Here is a 20,818-nt window from a genome sequence, read left to right as displayed (position 1 = left end):
AGGCTCTTTTTGGTGGTGTTCTGCAACAGGATGGGGAGCAGTGTCCATAAATTAAAACACAAGAAGTTCCATCTCTACATGAGGAAGAACTTTATACTGAGGGTGGCAGAGCACTATGACAGCTGCCCAGAGAGGGCGTGGAGCCTCCCTCTCTGGAGACATTCCAAACCCACTTGGACACGTGCACCCGTGTCACTTGCTCCACCTGACCCTGCCTTGGTAGGGGGTTGGACTGGGTGATCTCCAGAGGTCCCTTCCAACCAACAATTCTGTGATTCTGTGATCTTGGTGTGGGGTGGTGGGAGCCATCAGGGCAGCCCCCAGGGTCTGTGCTGCCCTGACGGCTCCAGCCCCACAGTGTCGATGCTCCTGGGTGGTGTCACCCATGGCCCCTTAACCCCGACCAGGAGTTGTCCGTGCTGCCTCATTGTGAAGATAACACAGAAAAACGTCAGGGACTGAAAGGGGTGTTGACCCCACAGCCACTGATCTGGCTCTGACAGCATTTGAAAAACAGATTTTAGTTTCCGCCACCATGGACAGCTTCATTTTAACAGTGACAGTAACTCAAAGAATGTTTTCTTGTAAACTATGGGGTCAGAATCACCACTTAAATAACTGTTTCCTCCCATAACATAAGGATGAAAATATTTTATCATTCTGCTAAGTACATTCTTTCCCCCCATGGGAAGATGGTTTATTTGTGTAGCTTTTAAAGTAAATCACATACACAAATTCCCTGCACATCTAAATCACAGTCTATCCTACAATCTTTGACACTAGGAATTTCTGCAACATGGAGTGTAAGAATCTGTAAATGTCCTATATGCCAGTGAAAAGATGTAAATTACTTGGAAAATGGATGGCAGAATTTTATGTCAGATACATGAGGGAAGGGTCCAAAAAAAAAAAGTGAAATTTTGTGCCATACTAAGCAGTGCTGTGTATATTCTTTCCCTTTTTCATGTCTGTTGGTCCATCATTAGGGTTTTCCTCTCTCAGACATTGAAGATGTCACTGTCTCCAGTGGTGCTAATAAAGAGAAAGTAATGAAAAATTGCTGTTACAGGTAAAAAAAAAACATTCAGGCCATCCTAACTGGGATGCTTACATTCCTGCACCCTGAGAAAAGGAGAATATACTACCAAATACTGAGGTAATTTCCTAATCAGTATGTAAAAATCAAATGCTCAAAAAACCTTAAAATTCTCTATTACCTGGAGAGTCCCATGAAAATCCTTGGTTTAGTCACAGGCAGGACACTTCAACTCTGGTCACCTCATTTCAGTGCATAAATGAAAGGTTATAGTAAAAATAAATAAAAATATAAACAAGAGGCTAGCAAGGATGAGGGAATGGCTTGTGCTTGAGAAGAGATTAAAGCTCCCAGAGTGGATCATGCTGGAAAGTGGATTGGAAAGAAGGGAAAGCGAACAGTCTGACTTATCATAAACAGGGAACAATTCGTCATTGCACAATAACTAAGTAATTACAGGCATTCATGGCTGTCAGGCCCCAAACGAGAGGAGCAGTGTTCAGCGCAGAGTGTAATTTCAGGCCTTATCTCAGATGGTGAAAAATGTGATCTCATAATATCTGAGAAATACTCGGGGTTTCCAGAGGCAGTGAGGACAATTTCTGGAAGAACGGCTGGAAGGAGACATTCTGTGTGGTGACAGCAAATACCAGTTCTCTGAGGTCTTGGGTGAAGCCCTGGATTTATCACCAACACATCAGAAAGGCCAGGGATGTACATGTGTGTCTGGATTGCCCAAAAGTTGTGAGTTTGAACCCAGGATCCAGCTGCTCGGTGTTAATTTCCAGGTATCAGATCCAGGCACTGAACATGTCCTTAATGCCATGTGTAGAGTTTTACCCGCTGCTCCTCCAGGACTTAAGCCCTGGAGATGGATTCTCACTTCTGGCTGTAGTTAACGCTCCTAGAAATGCTGTAACTCCATGCTGAGCTTTTGCCAGACTTACGCATGAAGTAATTAATGTTTCATTTGCAGTGAGTTTTTGAAGTGGACTTAAATTCCCTCCAGTACACTTGCTCCCACGTAATTCATCCTTGGCTCTGATACGACACCACAGTTCAAACACATTATGGCTGTTATTCATTATTATGCCTTTGACACAGTGTTTGTGAATTTTAACTGAAGATTTATTTTGATATAAATTTTTTCAGAATGAAAGCAACTATCTGATTATTTCACAAAAAAAAAAAAAATCTGGCTTTCCTGCTGCATTTGTACTCTGCTTTTGTACATGGAAAGAAAAAAAAAAAAAAACAACCCTGAATGTTTAGTTATTCTGTAACCAGGCATTTCAGGTTAAAGACACTGAAGGGATCAAAAAAGATAAGCAAAATTAAAACACCAAGGTCAGACAAATTCTTCCCAAGAGTAGTGAAGACAAATACGAGGAGGAAATAGAACACAAATCAGATCTTATCTCCACTTTGCTTCCTGGCCAAAGACCCTGAAAGTGTCTCCAAGAAGTAAAAAGATATCTCCCATTAACCAGTGCCAGTGTTGTCAGGGGAGACACAAAATCAAATACTCATACCCTTGCTGGAGAGGAGCACTCCTGAGCATGTTTGTGGTTCTCTGGAAAAGGAGAGGATTACTGGGAACACAAGCCAACTCTCACCAGTGGTGAACTGGTTTTATTTCCATGCTGAATCCTAAATGTAGCACCTACCTGCGTCCTGACCCTAGACAGATATACATCAAACCATGTAGAAAATTGGGATGAAAAGGAACCTTCTGGGGCTTTGCAGTCACCATCCTTATGTTACAGTCACCCCTTCACAATGGCCAGTGTCTCCATCCCTCTACTTAGAAATTTTTCTGCAGGGGCCAGGTGTCTTCTTTGCACAGGAGGATTTTATTGTGAGATCACTTACTGTCCTGTCCCTGTACCTTTTCCCTGGCAACAAAATGCTCACAAGGATGCCAGAAAAGTGTTCCCCACTGTGGTGGCACTTTTAGAAAGATCCAATTGGAATCGAGAAGGATAAACAGTACAATTTACTATGCGGTGGGACGTCCTGGCTGGACATGCCTCCAGCAGCAGGGAGAAGCTCCTGTTTCCTGGGGGATGCATTTCTGAGCTCTCATCCAATTGCTGCCAGGCTGAGGCTGAGCAGTGAGACATCTCTGTTTGGGGAGCACACGTCTGCTGGGTGAGATTTCACAGGGGCTGCCTGGGGAAACTGATTGGATATGAGATGGGATTCAAAGGGTTAATCACACAAGAACAAAGCTTCAATGCCAAAGATCATAGAATCATAGAATGGCCTGGGTTGGAAGGGACCATAAAGATCATCTTGTTCCAACCCTTGCCATGGGCAGGGACACCTTCCACTAGACCAGATTGCTTCAAGCCCTGTCCAACGTGGCCTTGAACACTTTATTTCAAGCTGAAAAACACCAAGAACAGAACAAACATAAGGATACTACGCCCACCATCTCAGTTTAGCTGGAGCTAACCAGTGCTACCTCTGTGCCCCAAGCCCACATCTCTCTTGCTTTGCAGTGTGCAGCTCCATCCATGAATCAGGTAGTTCAGGGAGGAGGAATCCTCCTTTCCCAGTGTGGCTGGCACAAAAATCAGAGCCTCTTAGCAGACTATTGACTTAGCCAGGCATTGACAGTACCTGTGAAACGGGGATGGCAAAATCTCTGACAGGTGCTTCATGCTTTGCCTGCAAAGTTGATTGCTCTGGTAAGATGCTCTGACAGCCTTAGAATGGTCATTCATTGAAAAAAAGAATTAAAAAAAAAGGATAATATCTGCTTTATCAGGACATGCTTCCTGTGTGCAGTGAGGACTGAGCCAAGCAGAGTGAACATTATCATTTATTTTAACTGCAGGGTAACTTATTACTGAGTGTCATTCTACTCAGCATGCTCTTTTAATACTGATTATGCCAATAACTTGAGCAAATAAACTGGAAGTTGCTACAGCTCATTCTTTGGCAAAAGGTCATTCACCTCGTGCTGTAAATGGTCCCACTAAAGAGGTGTGTTTTTTCAGGGGCTGGAGTGTACCTCACCTGTTGAACTGGCCTTCACACATGACTCAGGAGCAGAATGAATCACAGCTCGTAGCATACCCAGAGCAGGAGCACAGGGAACCTTGTATTACCACGGTGCTCGGAGGAGATGTCTTCGGATGACAGGGCTTAAAGAAGAAATGTAGCTTCCTCCCTGCTGGGAACTGCGCGTTTCTGGTGAGTTAGCGGAGATTAACGGGCATTCCTGCTGCACTGGCTGCTGGGTTAATTTATAGCTATCTGTAAAGAAAGGCTTATTTATTTATTCCAGTTAGAAGGCTTGAATCCTTGAAAATTTTAAATGAAGGCAGACTTTTTAAGAAGAGACTGTCTGAATGGCAAGTAAAAAGCAGGCTGGGATAACTCCCGCATATAAAAGCAGTGAAAGGAAAATATGTAATATAACTCAGATTTGCTCTTTAGCTTTTTACTTTACAGAGGTTAAAAAATAGCACAGACTGCCTTCTTGCCTTAGCATTTTAAATACTAAACATTTTTCTTGTGTTTCTTAATGGAACTCAGTCCTTAATGTGCCTTTATAAACCACAGCATCCATTTGCATGGCTGTGGTGTGACGTATATATATCCTCTATGAATCCCAAAGACAGGACATCCCACTTTAAGACTGTATTTGGAATAACTGACCCATTTTCATGCTATCAGCTAAGATAAGATAACCACCAGAGAAAGAGTCTGGATGGCAAGAGGAGACTACTTTAGAAAGACTGGGATAGTCTAAATGCATTGTCCCATATAGTGTAGTGAGTTTTGAGTACGGAGCCCAGAGGGACATTATCATCTTAACAGAAGCTGTACTTGATGGTATTTCCAAAAGATTTTTCCCCATCTTTACGTACACCAGTATAATATGTATCTAAAGACTTCTCATTTGCAGAATGAGGGCAACATGTGTCTTGGTGAGCAGCCATGAATATCAGACCTGACAAAACCCACTATCGAAAGCACGGGGTGGTTTCAGAGCACCACGTGCTGTGCCCTGACTGGAAAGAGTCCACGTGCAGCTGGGGATGTGTGTGTTCCCATGTTCCCACATGGCACAGCCCCCTTGCTGGATTATGCCAACCTTTAGAGCACCAATCCCTCAGGTCTGCCTTCTGCATGTGATAGGTCTCAGATCTCCAAGGGCTCCCATTATGAGAAAGGATTTTACCATTTAAGTGCTGGGATCAATGCACAGAGCAAAAAGCAGTCACTTGCCATTTTTCTGTAATTTCTGTAATTTCTGTAATTTAATTTTTCTGTAATTTCTTGAGATTTCACTGAATGCTACCAAAGTCCACAGATCCTCAGGAGGATTTGAAATAGCATCAGTGAGTGACTCTTTGTTCCTGAAATACACAACACCATACAGATTTTGAAGCTTTTGGTATGAAAATCCCATTTGCAAAAAGAAAGAAATTACAAAAATGTTCAGGTGTCAATATAAATTCAAAGTAACACAGGTAAAATGTTTCTTGAGAGGTAGTGGGTTCTTTGTTCTTTCTGCCTCCTTCCATATGAGTATAAAATGCATGAGCTCTCTCCCATTTGAGCTTCCTGTGTTGTACCCAAGATGGGAAGCAACCTCAAAAGGGTCTTGGGTGTCTTCAGAGGGATAGGAGACCAAAGTGCACACTTGGAGTTGCAGAGGCCTGGATCAAAGGGCTTATCCCTGTCCATCAGCAGGCAGAGTTACTGCTGAGATGTGCAGGCAGGGGAGCAATGGGGAAGAACATCCCCACACTCTCCCAGCTCGTCTCGTGGAGCAGTACTTGCCCAGGCTGGGATGTGGGCAGCAGGGCAGGGCAGCTGTCTGGGGGAGGCTGGAGGAGATGGCTTTAACAATCTCTTCCAGGCTGGAAGATCCAAACTCCTCAGAGCATTTCCAGTCCAACTGTGGGAGTCACTGTTTCCTTACTGAGGAAATTGGTGGTTTAGGCAGAATTCTGGATCCTGCTCAGACTCCACTGGAGTAGACACACTGACCTGAGAACACTTTGTTTTGTAGCTTTGATGAAACGAATTTGGTTAGTGTGATTTAGATGTAAGAGATCTGTAAAATAACAGTAGTTTCCCTGAAAGTATTTTACCTAAATGTCCTGTTAATGCTCAATAAATGTCCATTCTGCTGCTGTGTTGTACCTGCAAAGTTCTGGCCTCCAATGTGTGGAAAGATTTGGCAGTTGGTCACTACTTTATGAAGTAGTGAAGTACTTCCAGCAGCTTTCCAGCATCCCTGCAGAGCATAGACACCAGGAGGTAGCCCACAACTTATGAAACACCTAAGGGGAAAATCAGCAACATTCTTGTCAAATATTCCTGTTCGGGCGAATGATTACTCAGAAGCCTTGCACTGCAAGATTTAACACATTCAAGTGCCACTTCTTATTAGGGTGTAGCTGACTTGTAACTTATTTTCATTGGCATCAAGATTTTATTTCCTCCTTTGTAAGGGGTGATCCATGTGAATAAGCTAAAGGTTACCTGGACAGGAAGGTAATTGGCACACCTAACTGCGGGGAGCAGCTTTACCCATATTTTCTGTAATACAAAGTGGACCACATATTTGACAGTCCCCTCCTCAAAGAATTGCTAGCAGGTGGTTTTCTGGCAGCAGGGAGCAAGCCTGCATGCCTGGTTAGCTATAAAATGTGAACTTTGAATTGTGAAGACATTGAGAAGGGGGGGAAAATAGTAGCAATCATTAGGTCTATAACCGAAGGGACAAGTGCTTCCCTGAGGAGTCAGCAACAGCATTGTTGACACGCCTGGCACAGTGGAACATGCTTGTGAACAAGTTTCAGACAGCACCAGGCCACACAGCAAAGGCAGGTAAAAGTTGAGAGTATCAGACTGTCATAAAAGTCTCCATATAATAATTAATGGCCTGTGGGGCCAGAATGTCTGAGGGACATGTGTGTTGTGGTGTCGTTGACCTTCCAGTGGGTGAGGGCCAGCGAGCAGTGGGCTGGGTAGAGCCATCTCAATGTCTCACCAACTCACAATGGACAGCCAGGAACCCCTGCTCAGGGCAGGTCCCTTCAAAGGAGGCTGAAGAACTAATTTGGATAAGCAGCCATAAAAGTTGGATTAATGCCACTGACAAATGAGGGACTAAAGGTCAAGGAGGACTTTCTGTTTCCCTGAGGGATGGGAGACACTGTATGCTCAATGGCAAGCCAGCCTTGCCTCCTCTTGGAGCTAAGCCTTCCATTTCCTCATCTCCACACCCTTATTCTGCCATCCATGGGTTGGCAACAGATAGCCACATGCAAAGTATGTATTCTCTAAGGATTAAGGCAGGGGAGCAAGCAGGGAAGCTTAGTTAGTTGGGGAGGGGCTGGCTTGCAGCAGCTGAGCTCACATCTGTACAGGTTCACCTCGGCAAGGGGCCCAACCTCAGGCAGCAGACGCTGTGCCAGACTCCCTCTGCGATCACCTTGGTGGCTCCAGGGATTTCTGCACCCTGTCGTGGCAGCTCAGACTCACATTCACAGGAGGAAACAGATGCCAAAGTACATGAGATCCTCCCTCTGAATAGAGCTGGAGTAGGAGGGCAATCAGGGTCTTTCTCAACTCCTTAGTTTCTCTGTCTTTCTCAGGCATCTCCACACTGAAGAAACACTGTGAAGGCGTGATCCATCCCACCTGCATATACAAATATGAAGTTCTTGTGGATAATCCCATTTTTCCTGCTGCAAGGTAGAGTCTTGGCTTAAAGGACAGTGTTGTGGGTAAAGTAGGTCACATGTGCAAAGACCTTAACTTTCTGGAAATACAGTTTCTTTCTTTCTATGGGGCTATTTTCCTCAGTATACACCAGCAGCAGTCTGGCTGAGCCATGGGAAAAGTTGCACCCCAGTTCCAGAACTTGGTGTCATTCCCATCTGCACTCTGTATGTCCTCTGCTTGGGGTTGGCCACACTTACATGTTGGTTTCTTTGCAGACATTTAAGCTTTTCTGATAAAAAATGCTAGAGTCTAGCTGTGTTTACAAGCCAGCCTGATAAATAGGAATTTATTGCTGGAGGACTGCAGTCCAGAGTCAGATTTCCAGGACTGGTCTTGACAACGCAACTCTCTGGTGAATTGTGGCACTCAGAGCTGCCTCTCAGTGGAGGGAACTGGGGAAAGTGGAAAGGCCCTATCAGCATCCTGGGGTCTTTGCAGCCATGGTGCCCCACCATAATGGGTTCTGCAGCCAAAATCACTCTCCACTATTCAGTGCATGAGATCAGGCTGTGCACTCAGGGCTGCATTCTGCCTGCTTGGAGAGACGTGCTGGGCAACCCTGCAAGTGAAGGGGAAGGTCACTTGCAGTCTGAAGGGCTGCAGTGAGTGACCATTGCATCTTTCTCTTTCCTCCACAGCTGAGGCAGAGCACAAGTACCTCCCGACCACCCTGGCCAGCACACACGTGTACGAGCACACACCAGGCAATGCTACCCTTCCACTGGGCTTGGAACTGGAACAGCTGGAGGAGCTGCTCTGGTTCTTCCGCAGAGAAGACCGTAAGTCCCATTGGTGTTCCCGGTCTGAGACACAGTCCTTGGCTGTTAACTTTCCTGCTTAACAGAGATGCCTGACGGCATTACCTGAGGAGGTGATTTACCGCAGACACACAAACCCTCAGTCTCACCTCTGGAAGAAGCAGGCCATAGGTGAAGACAGGCAGGAGGCTTTGCTGAGATAGTGTCTCTGGGGTTCAGCCTCTTTCCAGGCAGAGCCTGCCAATAGAGCAAAGGTCTCTTGTGGTTTTGGCAGGGTGAGGGAGCAGATTGACATAGCAGCAGGTCAGTGCCATGAGGATCAACTTCAAAGCCACAAAAATCAAGGACAGAACATCCTGGATGCCCTCAGGAAACACCTGGCCAGGCTCTGTGGGTCACACTGTGCTGTGCCTACTAACCCTGCCTCTCTGCTTTCCCTCAGCCTCAACATGGAATTACTCTGTCCTTGCGCTTTCCCTCGCGACCATGATTTTGGGTCTTGTTCTTCTGACCATTAACATTGTGCGAAACAGGTGAGTCAGGAAAATTTGAGAATCTTCTGGTGTGTGGTGGTGCCCTGAAATCCTCACAGGCAGACAGACACAGGGGTTTGGCAGGGCAGGACAAACCCTAAGTGATGAGGAGAAAAGCAAAGACAAACTCCCTTTGAACCATTTTTTGTTATAAAACCTTGCCTGATGCCTGCTCTCTTTGTGTCACTTGGAACAAGCCCCTTCCCTTCTCTGAGTCCTGGATCCAGTAAAGGACTGCACAGCTCTGCCCAGCCCAGCAAGGCTGCTGGGAGGGAAGTGATGATAACTATGCTGTGATGTGCTTTCCCCTAAGTACAGGGGCTCTGGAGCAGGACTCCCAGCCTTTCTCCATCCACATCCCCACACTGTTCCCCTGTTGCTGCACAACCCCACAGCTGAGGAGCAACTCACTGTTTGCTACTGTACGAAAACTTAGCTCTGTGTCAGAGCTGCTGTCTTCAGACCAAAAAAAGAGCTAATGCTACGAGCCTGCCTCGCACTCCCTCTAGTGATGGCTGGCTGCGTGCTGCTCCTGATATCAGGAGCTGGGTGCTCTCGAAGTGTGAATCCCACAGCTGTGTGTGCTCAAACACTTCAGAGCTCTTACCTGTCAGCGTTTGCCCATAAGCAGCTGGCGTGTTCCAGGAACATGGTGCAAACTGACGGCTGTGACCATCACCAGGGTAGGTGCCCTCAGATGTGGGCTGGGCTTGCTGCTTCACTCCATGTGTCCTTGTGCCTTCCCTGCAGGAAAAGGAAGATCCTCGTGAATGGAGAAGCAGCACAAACCACACAGCAGGTTGACCTGGATGCCAAGCAAGCCCTGGTGCCTGTGCAGGAATACAGCCCGGCCGAGCCGCAAAAGCAGGAGCCAGCGCCCCAGGACCGGAGACCAGGGGATGTGACGGTCCAGTGGAAGGACGGGACTGTCACGTCCCTGTACACGGAGATGTCTGAGGAGGCCATATAGTGGCAGCTGAAGTCAGCCCATTTAGGCCTTAAGAAAGGTATCAGAAGGTCTCAGTTCATAGGGATGGAAGTTTAAAAATGCAGTTTAGCCTGGGAAAAGAGAAGAGTGAAACAAGAAAGCAGCAGAGTTGCACCTGCAGGAGGGGCCCTGGGCTCAGCTCCTGCCTGGCTGGTGTTCCCCCATTGCTCTTGGCTGCTTCCAGCCTTCCCTCCAGTGCCAACTTCATCTTCTTCCTCAGGTGCTGCAAACAAGAGGGAGCTGAGCCAGGGAAGGAGGTGGGAAGCTTGGCGTGCAGTCAGGCAGGGTAACCACCCTCACTTCCCATCAGCAACACTGAAGCTGAGGCATTTTTATTCTTTTCAGAATCATCTTTATTAAAATACTTTCCAAAGTGGTTGATCAAAATGCTGTATCGAATCTCTCTATCAGTAAGGTCATATATAAATATATATATATATATATATATATATATATATATATATATGGCTATATGTACAAATATATACATGGATATTTTACTCTGCAAAGTAACTGCAACTCCAGGGAGAAGCAGAACATTTAACCTGATAGAGCACCTGAAACCAAACACCCAGCCCTTGGCCCTGGCTTGGGCACAGGTAGAGCCTGGTCTGCTCCAGGATTCCCTTTGTGTCCTTTGCTGGGCACGTAGAAGCCATTAAATAATTTAGGACATTATTGGAAATATACCAGTCTTTTAAACAAAGGCTTTTCAGACCATGTCCTCGTCAGCAAAGCATCTCCTTGCATAGCCTCTGGAAAGGGATGCCATAGTGTAAAAAGTTGATTAAAAAAGCAGCAATTTTGGTGTGACTTAGCTTGATGTGTGGGTATCAGTTTCAGGCTACCTGAGGCCTTTAAGCAGCTGAAACAGTATCGGCACCTTTTTTATCTGGATTTAAAAAAAAATAAAAATTCCTCCTACTTAATGCTCAGTCGGGGACCTGTGGGATGAATGAGATGGGTGCCTCCATGCCGGATTAATGATTAATTCCCCCTTCCTGGGCTCCTGTAGCTGTGTGCCAGGTGCCCAAGCTGGCTGGGGGCTGTGGGGATGGCCCTTACCCTCCCAATGGTATCCACAGCTCTGGCTCCTTTGGGAGCTTCTGCATCCTCATGGAAAACTGAGCTGGCCCCGGTACCAGTGGCAGGACAGGGTGCAAACACCACAGCAGCACTGGGCAGGGGCAGGAAGAACAATGCCACAGCCCATGTAGGACCCTTGGCACCCTGCCTGCTTGCCAGGTTGCCACTGCTGGCTTTGCCCCGACACGGAGTCTGGGGCCGCCATCTGCCAGTGGCTGCTGCAGTGCCTGTGAGTCCATCATGGAAAATCTCACCCCCTGTGGAGCTGGGGGGATGGATGAGAGTGTCTCTCAACCCTCTCTGCAGCCCACAGGGATGTGTCCTAAAATATCTTGAAGCCTTTCAGCAGGGTGAGTGTGGGAGCCTTCCTTTTGCTCTGAGCCCGCGAGGACTTGATGGTGACCAGCTTGGCCTGGGCCACTGAGGGGATCTCCTTGTAGTTGACGGTGGAGAGGGTGTTGAAGGTGCAGGTGGCCAAGCTGTGGTGGGTGGGCAGGGCCACCGGCGTGGCCACGGGTGGGCAGGGCCGCTCCTCGGAGATGAAGAGTGGCCGCAGGTTCCACTCGGCCTGGCGCCGCACCTCCCGCACGGCCTCGTGGAAGACGTGCTGCACCCGGGCGAAGTCCTGGCATGCCGACACCTCATGGAAGAGGCACCCAAACCGGCTGGCGAGGGACATCCCCTCTGCTGAGGGCACCTGCCTGGTGAGAGGGGAGCGGATGGGTGCAAGATCCCTTGGGGCATGGCAGCCACCCAAAAAGGGTGCAGGCAACAGATCCTGCATCCCATGCCTGATTCCCAAAGAGCATCAGGGTAGCACCTGCCCACCCCTGCCCTAGGACAAACAGGTACATGAATCCAAAAGACTTTTGCCTTTCCCAAAATCCCAGAGTAACGGTCTCTTTGTGTCCTCGGGGAATCACACAGCTTCCCTTTCAGGGATGTGTTCCAGGGACCTGGGGGAGGGTGTGAGGGCAGTGCACTGGGAAGCAGGGAGGAGGAGATGGGGCAGGTCCTTGCTGTGGGGAGGGGGATACCTCCATCCTGGGAGCACAGGGGTTTCAGCAATGCACGTGACTCAGGGACCCATGGGACCACAGAGCAGCACAAAAGGCCAGAAAAACATACCAGGCACATCCAGTCCTGGCAGTGCGGCTGGGACTAGAGGGCTCCAAGGAAAGGAAGGGCACGTCCAGAGGGGCTCCTCTGGCTCAAGCCCTCCCAGGGATGGTGATGTTGCCTCACCACTCAGCCAAAAAACATCCCACTAAAAATACCAACGGGCTCAAAATAAACACATCACTGCTTGGGCAGGAGAGCAGAAACTTCGGGGATGTGGGAGGATGTTGCAAATACTAATGGGGATGGAAATACTCGTAAAGAAATTGGATTTGGGTTTTGCATCCCAGCTGGAGGGATGGGGGATCCGTGAGCTCTCTCCCATGGGGAACAGGCAGCTTTACCACGTGCCCGATACCTGTACTGCTCCATGTCCAGTTTGTTTCCCAGCAGGAGCACGGGGCAGCGGCACTGGCAGCCCTGTGCATGCACGGCGAGGACCTCGAGGTAGCGCTGGCAGCCCTCAAAGCTCTTCCTGTCGTCAATGCTGTAGACAACAAGGAAGGCGCTGGCCCAGCACAGGTAGCGCTCGCAGTTCCCAGGGCCATCCTGGGGGTGAGAGGAGCAGCTGAGCCACGGTCCAGTCATGGTCCAGCCTTGGTCCAGCTGGTCATCACCCCCCAGTGCCTCACCTGGTCAGCTGTGTCCATCACCTTCAACAGCACAGGCTGCTGGTCCACCAGCTCCTCGGAGGAGTAGGTGTCCTCTGCAAGGAGAAGGGTGGTTGTGAGGATGGGGTGGCACATCCTGTCTTCTTCAAAGCCAAGCAAAGCCCGGGATGCTTGGCATACCATGGAAAAATTTCAGCTCTGATGAGGAGCATCCTCCACCAATGCCTCCCACCTTACTCCTCCCATTATTTTGAGGGACTGGTGGTGATGTTGCTGGGCAAGCCTGGCTAGGAGCGCTTATTTCTCCCCATGTGCTGCAAGCATGGGCTTGCGTGGGAGAAGGAGGGAGAAGAAGGAGCTTGGCACAACAATCCCTGCACCTAGGGCTTGGCCCTTATCTAAAATCCACAGCCTGGTGAGATAAAGTGAGCTGGGGGCTTGACATGGGACTGTTTCCCAATAAATCAAGCAAGAGGAGCACTCCTTTCTTTTGGAAGGAGGCCAGGCAGGGAGAACCATTCAGCCATTCCCTCAGGAGAAAGATGCTTTCTTTGGGCTGGCTTTTAACGGATGTGTTTCGGAAAGGTTTTGACGTGGGAAGATGAAACCACATTCCCAAAAATACCCAAGGAAGAAAGTATTTATCCTTCTTTCTAAGAGTCACTGAATTATTAGGGGCTGGAGTTGGTTCGTGGACAAGGTCCATATCTTCCTAATGTCCCCGATAAATCATTTATGGTTCTTCCCCACAGCCTGGAGTCAGGCCTAGGAAAATTGTTATTAATTACTCAAGTGAGTGGAAAAAAAATGCCCAGAACTGCTCGCTGCAAAACTCAGCCCGAGGGTTGCCTGCTGTGCACCCATCCTCACTCCCTCAGCCCAACAGACATGAGATGCTCCTCAAAGAGCCCAAAGAATTCAGCTTTTGGGTTTTTTAGGGGGCGATGCAAGGAGCCAACATTCCCTGTGGGACATGCCCCCAGAGAGGGCGCTGCTTTCACCTCTGTTTTCACAGATAGTTTTGGGTCAAATCCAGCCCTTCTTGTTGTTTTTTATATAATTTTGGGTGGGGGTTTTTTTGTTCCCCTTACATGCCAATTCATGGGAAACGCAGGAGATGGAAGGATGCTCCATGGGATGAGAACGTGTCTTACCCAAGTTGGGATCATATTCGCTGATGAACCTCTTGGTTAGAAACTTCACGGTCAGAGCTGCAGGGGGTGAAAGAGGCAGGTGAGGCAGGTGTCCCCTCACGGCACCCCGGCAGCTCCCCGATGCCCTGCCCTGCTCGTGGCTGTGGGTGCACATCTCACCTGACTTGCCGGCCCCTCTGCACCCCAGGACGGCCACGTTGCACTCAGGGAGGGGACTCTGGGGTGGCCGCTCGCCGCTGGCTCGGGGTTTGCCGAACATCGAGGACATCCTCGGTCCTGCGGGAGAGAGCGGGGGGACATAGAGCACCCGCTGCCATGCCGGATAGGGACCTTCTCACTGCCTGACTCGAGGGTGCCCCAGCCTGGGGAAGAGAAGGGCTCAGCAGTACCAGGGTGGGAGATCCCCTCTCTTCCATCCGCATCCTGGAGCCAGGCTGGCTGGCATCCTCATCCCACAGTGGCGGCCAGCACCCCACCCAAAGACAGGGACCCCCCAGCCTCCTGCCCACCCATCACACGCCAGAAAGAGAAGAGAAACGCAGCCTCCCACCTTAAAACCTACGGCCGGAGGGACGTGGGGCTCTCCGGGAGCGCGGGGCTGGGGAAGCAGCGGCCCCTCCGCGGCCGGGGCTGGGATGAATGAGGCAGGCGGAGGCGAGCGCGGCTCCCGCTGCTCGGGCTCCAGCCAAACTCCTTGTAAGGAAAGCTGCCACGCCGCGGGGCAGGACACGCTGCCCCGGCCACCCCGAGGACGGTGCCCCCGGCAGGGCACACGCCAGCACCACGAGCTCCCCCGGCTTCGGGCAGGGACCCCCGAGCCCGAAGCCTGCCGTGCCTCGGCTCGGTGGCCACTTCGCCATGTCCCGGCACCTTCTTCAGCCCTCAGCTCCTCGCCGTGTCCCCAGTAAGCCCAAGCCTGGTCCCTCTGCCCTGGCTGAGGCTGGCGCACTCATCACACCTCCGGCCGGCAGGAGCAGCACCCGGAGCTGCCTGTCCTGCCACCCTGCCCACCACCTGCCCGGCTCCTTCGGATGCAATTAAGCACAGACACCTTCTGCTGCCGGCAGAGTCTTTCGAGGGAGAAAAATACTCTTTTCCCACCCAAAAGACTCAGTCCCAAGAGGAAAAGGGAGGCCGGGGAGTACTCACCAGTGCCCGCACCAATCCATCAGCCGGCACCCAGTGGCTCTGAGCCTGAGTAGGTGGCAGAGGCTGAAGTCAGCGTTGTCATGGCGATCACAGCCATTTGGGATAGGGCTTAACAGCCGGGACCACAGGATACGGCCCCTGGACCGGCCCCGAGGGACTGCGGGGAGGGGTCATAGCCGAGGCTGGAGAGCGAAGGCTGCTCCGTGGCCATGCGGGGCTGCTGCACCCTTGGGAATATTGTCCGTTAATACAGGCAGGATATTTTTAAACCCTCCCAAAATAGTCTGGGAGTGTGGAAGTCCCTGCAAGCCCCAGGGATGGGGAGGATGGGGATCACAGGGATAACTCCCCTGTGGAAAGCAGAGCCCCTCTGAGGACCTCTGACCCCAGACTCCCTTTGGACACAGGTCTAGGGTGCTTAAAAGCAATTGGAACTAAACATGGTATTTTAAGCTGGGTATCCATGAGGATCAATTACAGCGGTCCAAGTGCAAAACTCTCCCCTTCTCCCTTAAACTCACACTTTTGGGGAAACCTGCTGGGGCCATGACCCTGAGGCAACAGCTTTGCCATCATGCACTGCCCTGAAAGTTTCCAGCTGCTGGGATGAGGAGGTTAAGGAGGGAGCAAAAAATAGACCTTCAACGGGATGGGCTGCTCAGGTTAAATGATTCATCAAAACCAAAACACCAGTTGAAAACTAATCACGGGTAGTGATGGGGAGATCCAGGAAAGAGGCCCCCAGGTGAGCCCTGTTGTCAGCCTTCCTTGGCACCCCACGGCAGAGGTGAAATGGGATTTCTAGCCAGAAAAAGCTGTGATTAACATACACAAACAAGTGATGTGCCACAAGTAACACTTTTCCTCACTGTCAGCCTGTGTGTCAGTAAAAAGGGGTTTATCTCTCCCCTCTGCCAGGTATTATAGGGAGCTGGGCAAGCCCTGAGGCCAGAGGGGAGGTTTTTTGGTTGCTGCACTTCCTTTTTCTCACCATGAGATCCCAGGTGAAGCACAGGCTGGCTTACGGCTCCTTGCAGCTGCCATGGATGTTGCAGATGCTGCTGTGGGGCAGGTCGCAAAGGAAGGTCTCTCCCTGCCCATGGCAACGCTTGAGGAAGAGCCAAGTCCCTTTCCCATGGCTGAGGTGGGTGGCAATGAGATTTGCTGATGTCGTTTACCTCCCTGGGCTGTAAACTCCATGTTTTAAGGGAAAAAAAATAGTGTGGCCATATGCTCTCCCCAGCAAGTGTGCTGCCCTCCCCAGGTTGGGGACTGTTCCTTTAGGGTATTACTAGGACGATGCCTGGAAGTGGAGAGAATAAAACCTGATTTCTCCTGAGTGGCTGGGCATACTCCATGGGATGATCCAGGCACCTCTGCCGTGCCCAGCGCTGGCTGGTGACACTGGAACCCTGCCTGAGCTTGGGTGGGCAGCTGAGCCTGGCGGATACCTTTGAAGGGCCCCGGTCACAAGCTCAGCTATCTTTAGCCCAAGGTATTTATATTACAAGGCCGCTGGGCAGTGCAGCAAAGGCATCAAAGAGTGGAGAAGGCCGGAGGGGGCTGTACTGGGCACAAAGGGACATCGGGTGCTCCCCCACCCCTGAGAGCTGCTCAGGTCCCAGGAGAGAATGACCCCAGAGGAGGGAGGTTCCCAGGCAGGGCCCCCGGAGCGGGTGCGTATCCGGGTGGAGGAGCAGTCATTCTCGGTGGAGAAGACCTTGCTGGTGGAGAGCAGTGAGTACTTCCGTGCCCTCTTCCGCTCGGGCATGAGGGAGAGCACACAGGAGGAGATCGGGCTGGGGGAGCTGAGTGCAGCCGGGTTCCTCGCTATGCTGCGGGTGCTGGCGGGTGAGAGGCCCATCCTTGGCAGCGAGGAGACCTTCCAGGCAGTGGAATGTGCTGCCTTCCTGCAGGTGAAGCCCTTGGCCAAGTACTTAATCCACTCCATCAACTCTGACAACTGCATCCTGCTGTACCAAGCCGCTGCCATATTTGGCCTCCTGGATCTCTTCCACTGTGCTGCGCTCTACATCAGGGACAGCTACACTGAGCTGGAGGAGTACCTGGACTGCCTCTCTGATGACCTGCTGGCCTACGTGGAAGCCCTCCTACCCAGCACCTTTGTGGCAGTGGGAGCCCACACACCCACCTTCGAGTTCTTAGAGGACCTCTCCAGGACTATCTGCTACCTGGACGAGGAGACCAACACGTGGAGGACCCTCTCCTGCCTTCCACTGAGTGCCAGCACGTTCCTAGCCGGCATGGCAACCATGGATAATAAGATCTACATTGTGGGTGGCGTCTACGGAGCCAACAAGCAGGTGGTAGAGAGCAGCTTCTGCTATGATGCTGACACCAACACCTGGAGCGAGTTCCCCAGCCCTCACCAGCTGCGCTACGACGTCAGGCTGGTGGGACACGAGGGCTACCTCTATGCCATTGGTGGCGAGTATGAGAAGATCTCACTCAAGTCCGTGGAGAGGTACGACCTGGCCTCCAGCACCTGGACATTCGTCTCCGACCTGCCACAGCCGAGCACGGCAGCGCCCTGTGCCCAAGCCTTGGGGCAGATCTTTGTTTGCTTGTGGCAGCCACTGGACACCACTGTCATCTATGAGTATGAGACCCAGCAAGACGCGTGGCTTCCCGTCACCGAGCTCAAGCGGCACCAGAGCTACGGGCACTGCATGGTGGCCCATCGTGACAACCTCTACATCATGCGCAACGGCCCCTATGACGACTTCTTGCGTTGTGTCATCGACTGCTTCAACCTGAGATCGCGGCAGTGGAGCGCCCTGCCTGGGCAGTTCATGAACAGCAAGGGAGCCCTCTTCACCGCTGTCGTCAGGGGTGACACCATCTACACCGTCAACAAGATGCTGACGCTCCTCTACTCCGTGGAAGAGGAGACCTGGAAGCAGAAGAAGGAGCGGGCAGGTTTCCCACGCAGCGGCTCCCTGCAGACCTTCCTCCTGCGGCTGCCAAGACGTGACCATGACATCGCAACGTAGCTGATCCCCCATCCCATGTCAGGATGCTCTCCTTGCAAAGGCCTCAGCTCTGCACTCACTGCTCCCCTGGGCTCCTCTCCTCCTCCATGGAGCTGTGCTCAGGACCAGGGATGCATCATGTTGGACCTTGGAGGTGACATCAGACCCTGCCAGACGGAAAGGGCAGCTGCTGTCTGCCTCTTCCTGCCCTGCAGGGGCACAAAGTCCTGTCAGCCATGAGCTCACAAGTCAGCTGTGTGCAGGACATTGTGGCTTCTGCAGAGGACAGATACCACAGAGGTGCAAACATGGGATTTATTTATTCTGACTGCACTCTGAGGGTGTGCAGCATTCCACCTCCTCTCTGCCTCAATGGAAAATCATTCATTACATGCCAGAATTAAAAGGAAAACTATAGAAAAGCTTCTCATTACTGTGTTTTTCATTACTCTTAGGTTTGGGGTTTCTTTTCCCCCATGCTTCTGAAGGAAAATACCTCCTAACGGGGATCTATGTCAGGACTTGCTCCTGCCCCTGAATGCTTTTTCAGCTGCAGCTCCGTTTCAGAGCCATATGTGGGAGTGCGGTTCCCACGCAGCCCTGCACTCCCCTGGGAATTCTCCGTGGTTGCAGCAGGGTCCTGAGAGGAGGAGGGAAGATGGGGAGTGAAGGAAAGCAGCTCCTGGGCATCAGGTGCTTAATGTGCCAAGGGTTTTCTGGGACCTGGGAACAATCCGTCACCCCTCCCAAGCCCCAGTGGGCTGGCAAGTGCTGGCTCTCACCGGAGACTCACTTGAGACAAGTCAGGGTCTTTTGAGGACATGGCAAAGCATGGTAGTACAGAGGGTGCCAAAAGGAAAGGAGGGAGAGGTAGCAGCACCATTACATGGTGATACCAGGCTTTCAGAGCTCCACAGCCAGAGGAGCTGTTCCCATTAGATCCCACCACCCAGTGTTGAGGGTTGACAGCCCTCAAGACCAGCTCTGGGGATGGCTGGGGAGCACAGAGCTCCCCTCTGTGACCATAGGGGCCAATGCAGCAGCAAACCCAGACCCCGGCTCAGCTCGCTTCCCATCCATGGGGCAGGCTTTGGGCTGCCTGTGCTGTCCAGGCTGGGAGGGAGCGGAAGGGAATACCAGCCAGAATGCTTCAAATACTTCCGCTGCTGATCCTCGCCAAGTCTCAGCATTTTCAAAACAGTTCCCGCATTTGAGAATAAATCCACTCAATGCAACCGCAAATCAAAACAAACCAGAAAACCCCATCTTGCACCCACAGCCAGATGGAAAACCACTGGATGTGCCTTGTCCCCATTTGCTCTCTGCCACTGGGCCAGGCCACCACCCTGCTGTCACCCATGAGGGGACCGCTGCCGGTGGAGCTGCAGGTCTGGTGGTGGCAAGGGGGAGGCAGGGGACACCAATGGACCTGTCCCAGCTCTGCACTGTGGGCACTGTGAGCTGAGCAGCATTGCAGTCCCTGGATGGACTGTTACAGGAACCCATCAAATCAAATCATTGTCCCCTTCCCAGACAAAGCCAATTAACATTTCACATTGTCTTCTCCTGAGAGCAGCACATGGAAGAACATTGCTTTAAAACAATTTTAAGTTGAACAAACAGCTTAAACATCCATTAAAATAAAGCTAAAATAATTCTGTTACTAAAATATTTATGTTGGGCTTGTGTGGCCAACCCTAGACCACAAAACTTGGCAGGCTTACCTCTTCCCTCCATCTCTGACATCAAGTGATACAACCTCCTCCCCACCTCCACATACCGCTTTTTGACAGTTCAGGGGTTTACAAAGATATTTGTCAACAAAATGCAAAAGGTTTTAAGATTTTAAGTGTAGCACTTGAGGGAAAGCGTGAGTCTTGGCAGGCAGCTGACTATGGCACGGATGCTCCCAAGAGCCATTTGTTGCATCCATCAATCCAGGCTGTGATCCAGAAAGTAACACAAAATCATTTTAGATGCAAAGGGAGGAAAAGAGATACATTTCTTACCTCTGCAAGAAACAATGATCCAGAACCAAACAAGCCACTAAGGAGGGCGAGAAGCTGCTCAGCCTTTGCACAGTGAGTTGGCGCTGCCAGTGTGCTTTGCTCCACCAGAATCCAGCACCACTGGCACCAGCACAGCACCCTTATCTTCCCCTTTCCATCCTCACGGTGTTTGCTCCGCCAAAGATCACAGTTCGAGGCGACGCGATCTGCCTAATCACAGTTTAACCTTTTGCAAGTCTCGTTTTTAAGGTGACATCATCTTGGCAAGGGGGAATGTAAGGAAAAGCTGTCTGTAGATGGACTTGCCTTATAAGGTCCGTATCAAAAATAAAAGCTTGTATAACCAAGGGAAAGCAGGAGGAAAAACAGGGCTGGGAGGTCAGCCTGTGAGCTCCCCAGGAATATCTGCCTAGGACATACAAGGTGCTGCATTTTCCATTTCAATGCCATTAAAGAAGAGCAGGAATAAAGCATCCTTGGGGATGGATGGGTCTACTCCCCCAAAACCTGGATGCCAAGTTTCCTTGTTGCATCCAGGCAAGAATGAAGGCAGCCATGGAGAGCTATACCTTCCTGTTGTTGTCTGGCACCCACCTGGAGATCCAGGGAGAAGGGACATGGTGTTT

General features: G+C 50.7%; 3 protein-coding genes across 13 annotated transcripts; 2 read left to right on the top strand and 1 right to left on the bottom strand.

Annotated features, from left to right (window-relative positions):
• Positions 1–668: 668 nt before the first annotated feature.
• RASL12 (RAS like family 12) lies at positions 669–20,797 on the bottom strand. Of its 10 annotated transcripts, none has more exons than XR_005602791.1 (9): positions 20,193–20,797; positions 14,201–14,317; positions 14,042–14,098; positions 12,909–12,982; positions 12,635–12,825; positions 9,691–9,827; positions 8,700–8,787; positions 1,218–7,708; positions 669–1,032 (listed from the first exon to the last, which is right to left on the bottom strand). XR_005602791.1 is itself a non-coding variant. In XM_019280821.3 (8 exons), the coding sequence occupies exons 2-8, from the start codon at positions 14,307–14,309 to the stop codon at positions 7,633–7,635; spliced, it is 732 nt and encodes a 243-aa protein (XP_019136366.2). In that variant the 5' UTR covers positions 14,310–14,317; positions 20,193–20,797; the 3' UTR covers positions 669–7,632. The 10 variants fall into 10 exon arrangements, 5 of the variants coding, with proteins under 5 accessions (XP_019136366.2, XP_019136365.2, XP_019136367.2 ...); XR_005602793.1 differs by having other exon boundaries at positions 4,061–7,708; XR_005602789.1 differs by having other exon boundaries at positions 669–4,300; positions 6,203–7,708.
• SLC51B (solute carrier family 51 subunit beta) lies at positions 4,150–10,888 on the top strand. 2 transcript variants are annotated; one of them, XM_019280824.2, is made up of 6 exons: positions 4,150–4,237; positions 7,663–7,762; positions 8,431–8,571; positions 8,993–9,083; positions 9,834–10,090; positions 10,292–10,888. In XM_019280824.2, the coding sequence occupies exons 2-5, from the start codon at positions 7,723–7,725 to the stop codon at positions 10,051–10,053; spliced, it is 492 nt and encodes a 163-aa protein (XP_019136369.1). In that variant the 5' UTR covers positions 4,150–4,237; positions 7,663–7,722; the 3' UTR covers positions 10,054–10,090; positions 10,292–10,888. The 2 variants fall into 2 exon arrangements, with proteins under 2 accessions (XP_019136369.1, XP_010389268.1); XM_010390966.3 differs by having other exon boundaries at positions 9,834–10,888.
• Positions 16,721–18,583, top strand: KBTBD13 (kelch repeat and BTB domain containing 13). Its single transcript, XM_010390967.3, has one exon. It carries the CDS (start codon positions 16,822–16,824, stop codon positions 18,202–18,204), a length of 1,383 nt encoding a protein of 460 aa, XP_010389269.1. The 5' UTR covers positions 16,721–16,821; the 3' UTR covers positions 18,205–18,583.
• Positions 20,798–20,818: the final 21 nt, after the last annotated feature.

Source organism: Corvus cornix, chromosome 10 (assembly GCF_000738735.6).
Source record: "Corvus cornix cornix isolate S_Up_H32 chromosome 10, ASM73873v5, whole genome shotgun sequence".
NCBI classification, from domain to species: domain Eukaryota; kingdom Metazoa; phylum Chordata; class Aves; order Passeriformes; family Corvidae; genus Corvus; species Corvus cornix.
This window is presented reverse-complemented; position numbering and strand designations above follow the sequence as displayed.

Coding starts and splice junctions, on each gene's coding strand:
- RASL12 (XM_019280820.3), bottom strand. CDS start 14,309: ATGTCCTCGATGTTCGGCAAACCCCGAGCCAGCGGCGAGCGGCCACCC. Junction 14,099..14,200: donor CAGAGGGGCCGGCAAGTCAG/GTGAGATGTGCA, acceptor CACCCCCTGCAG/CTCTGACCGTGAAGTTTCTA. Junction 12,983..14,041: donor CGAATATGATCCCAACTTGG/GTAAGACACGTT, acceptor TTCTCCTTGCAG/AGGACACCTACTCCTCCGAG.
- SLC51B (XM_019280824.2), top strand. CDS start 7,723: ATGAAGTTCTTGTGGATAATCCCATTTTTCCTGCTGCAAG. Junction 7,763..8,430: donor CCCATTTTTCCTGCTGCAAG/GTAGAGTCTTGG, acceptor TTTCCTCCACAG/CTGAGGCAGAGCACAAGTAC. Junction 9,084..9,833: donor ATTAACATTGTGCGAAACAG/GTGAGTCAGGAA, acceptor CCTTCCCTGCAG/GAAAAGGAAGATCCTCGTGA.
- KBTBD13 (XM_010390967.3), top strand. CDS start 16,822: ATGACCCCAGAGGAGGGAGGTTCCCAGGCAGGGCCCCCGGAGCGGGTG.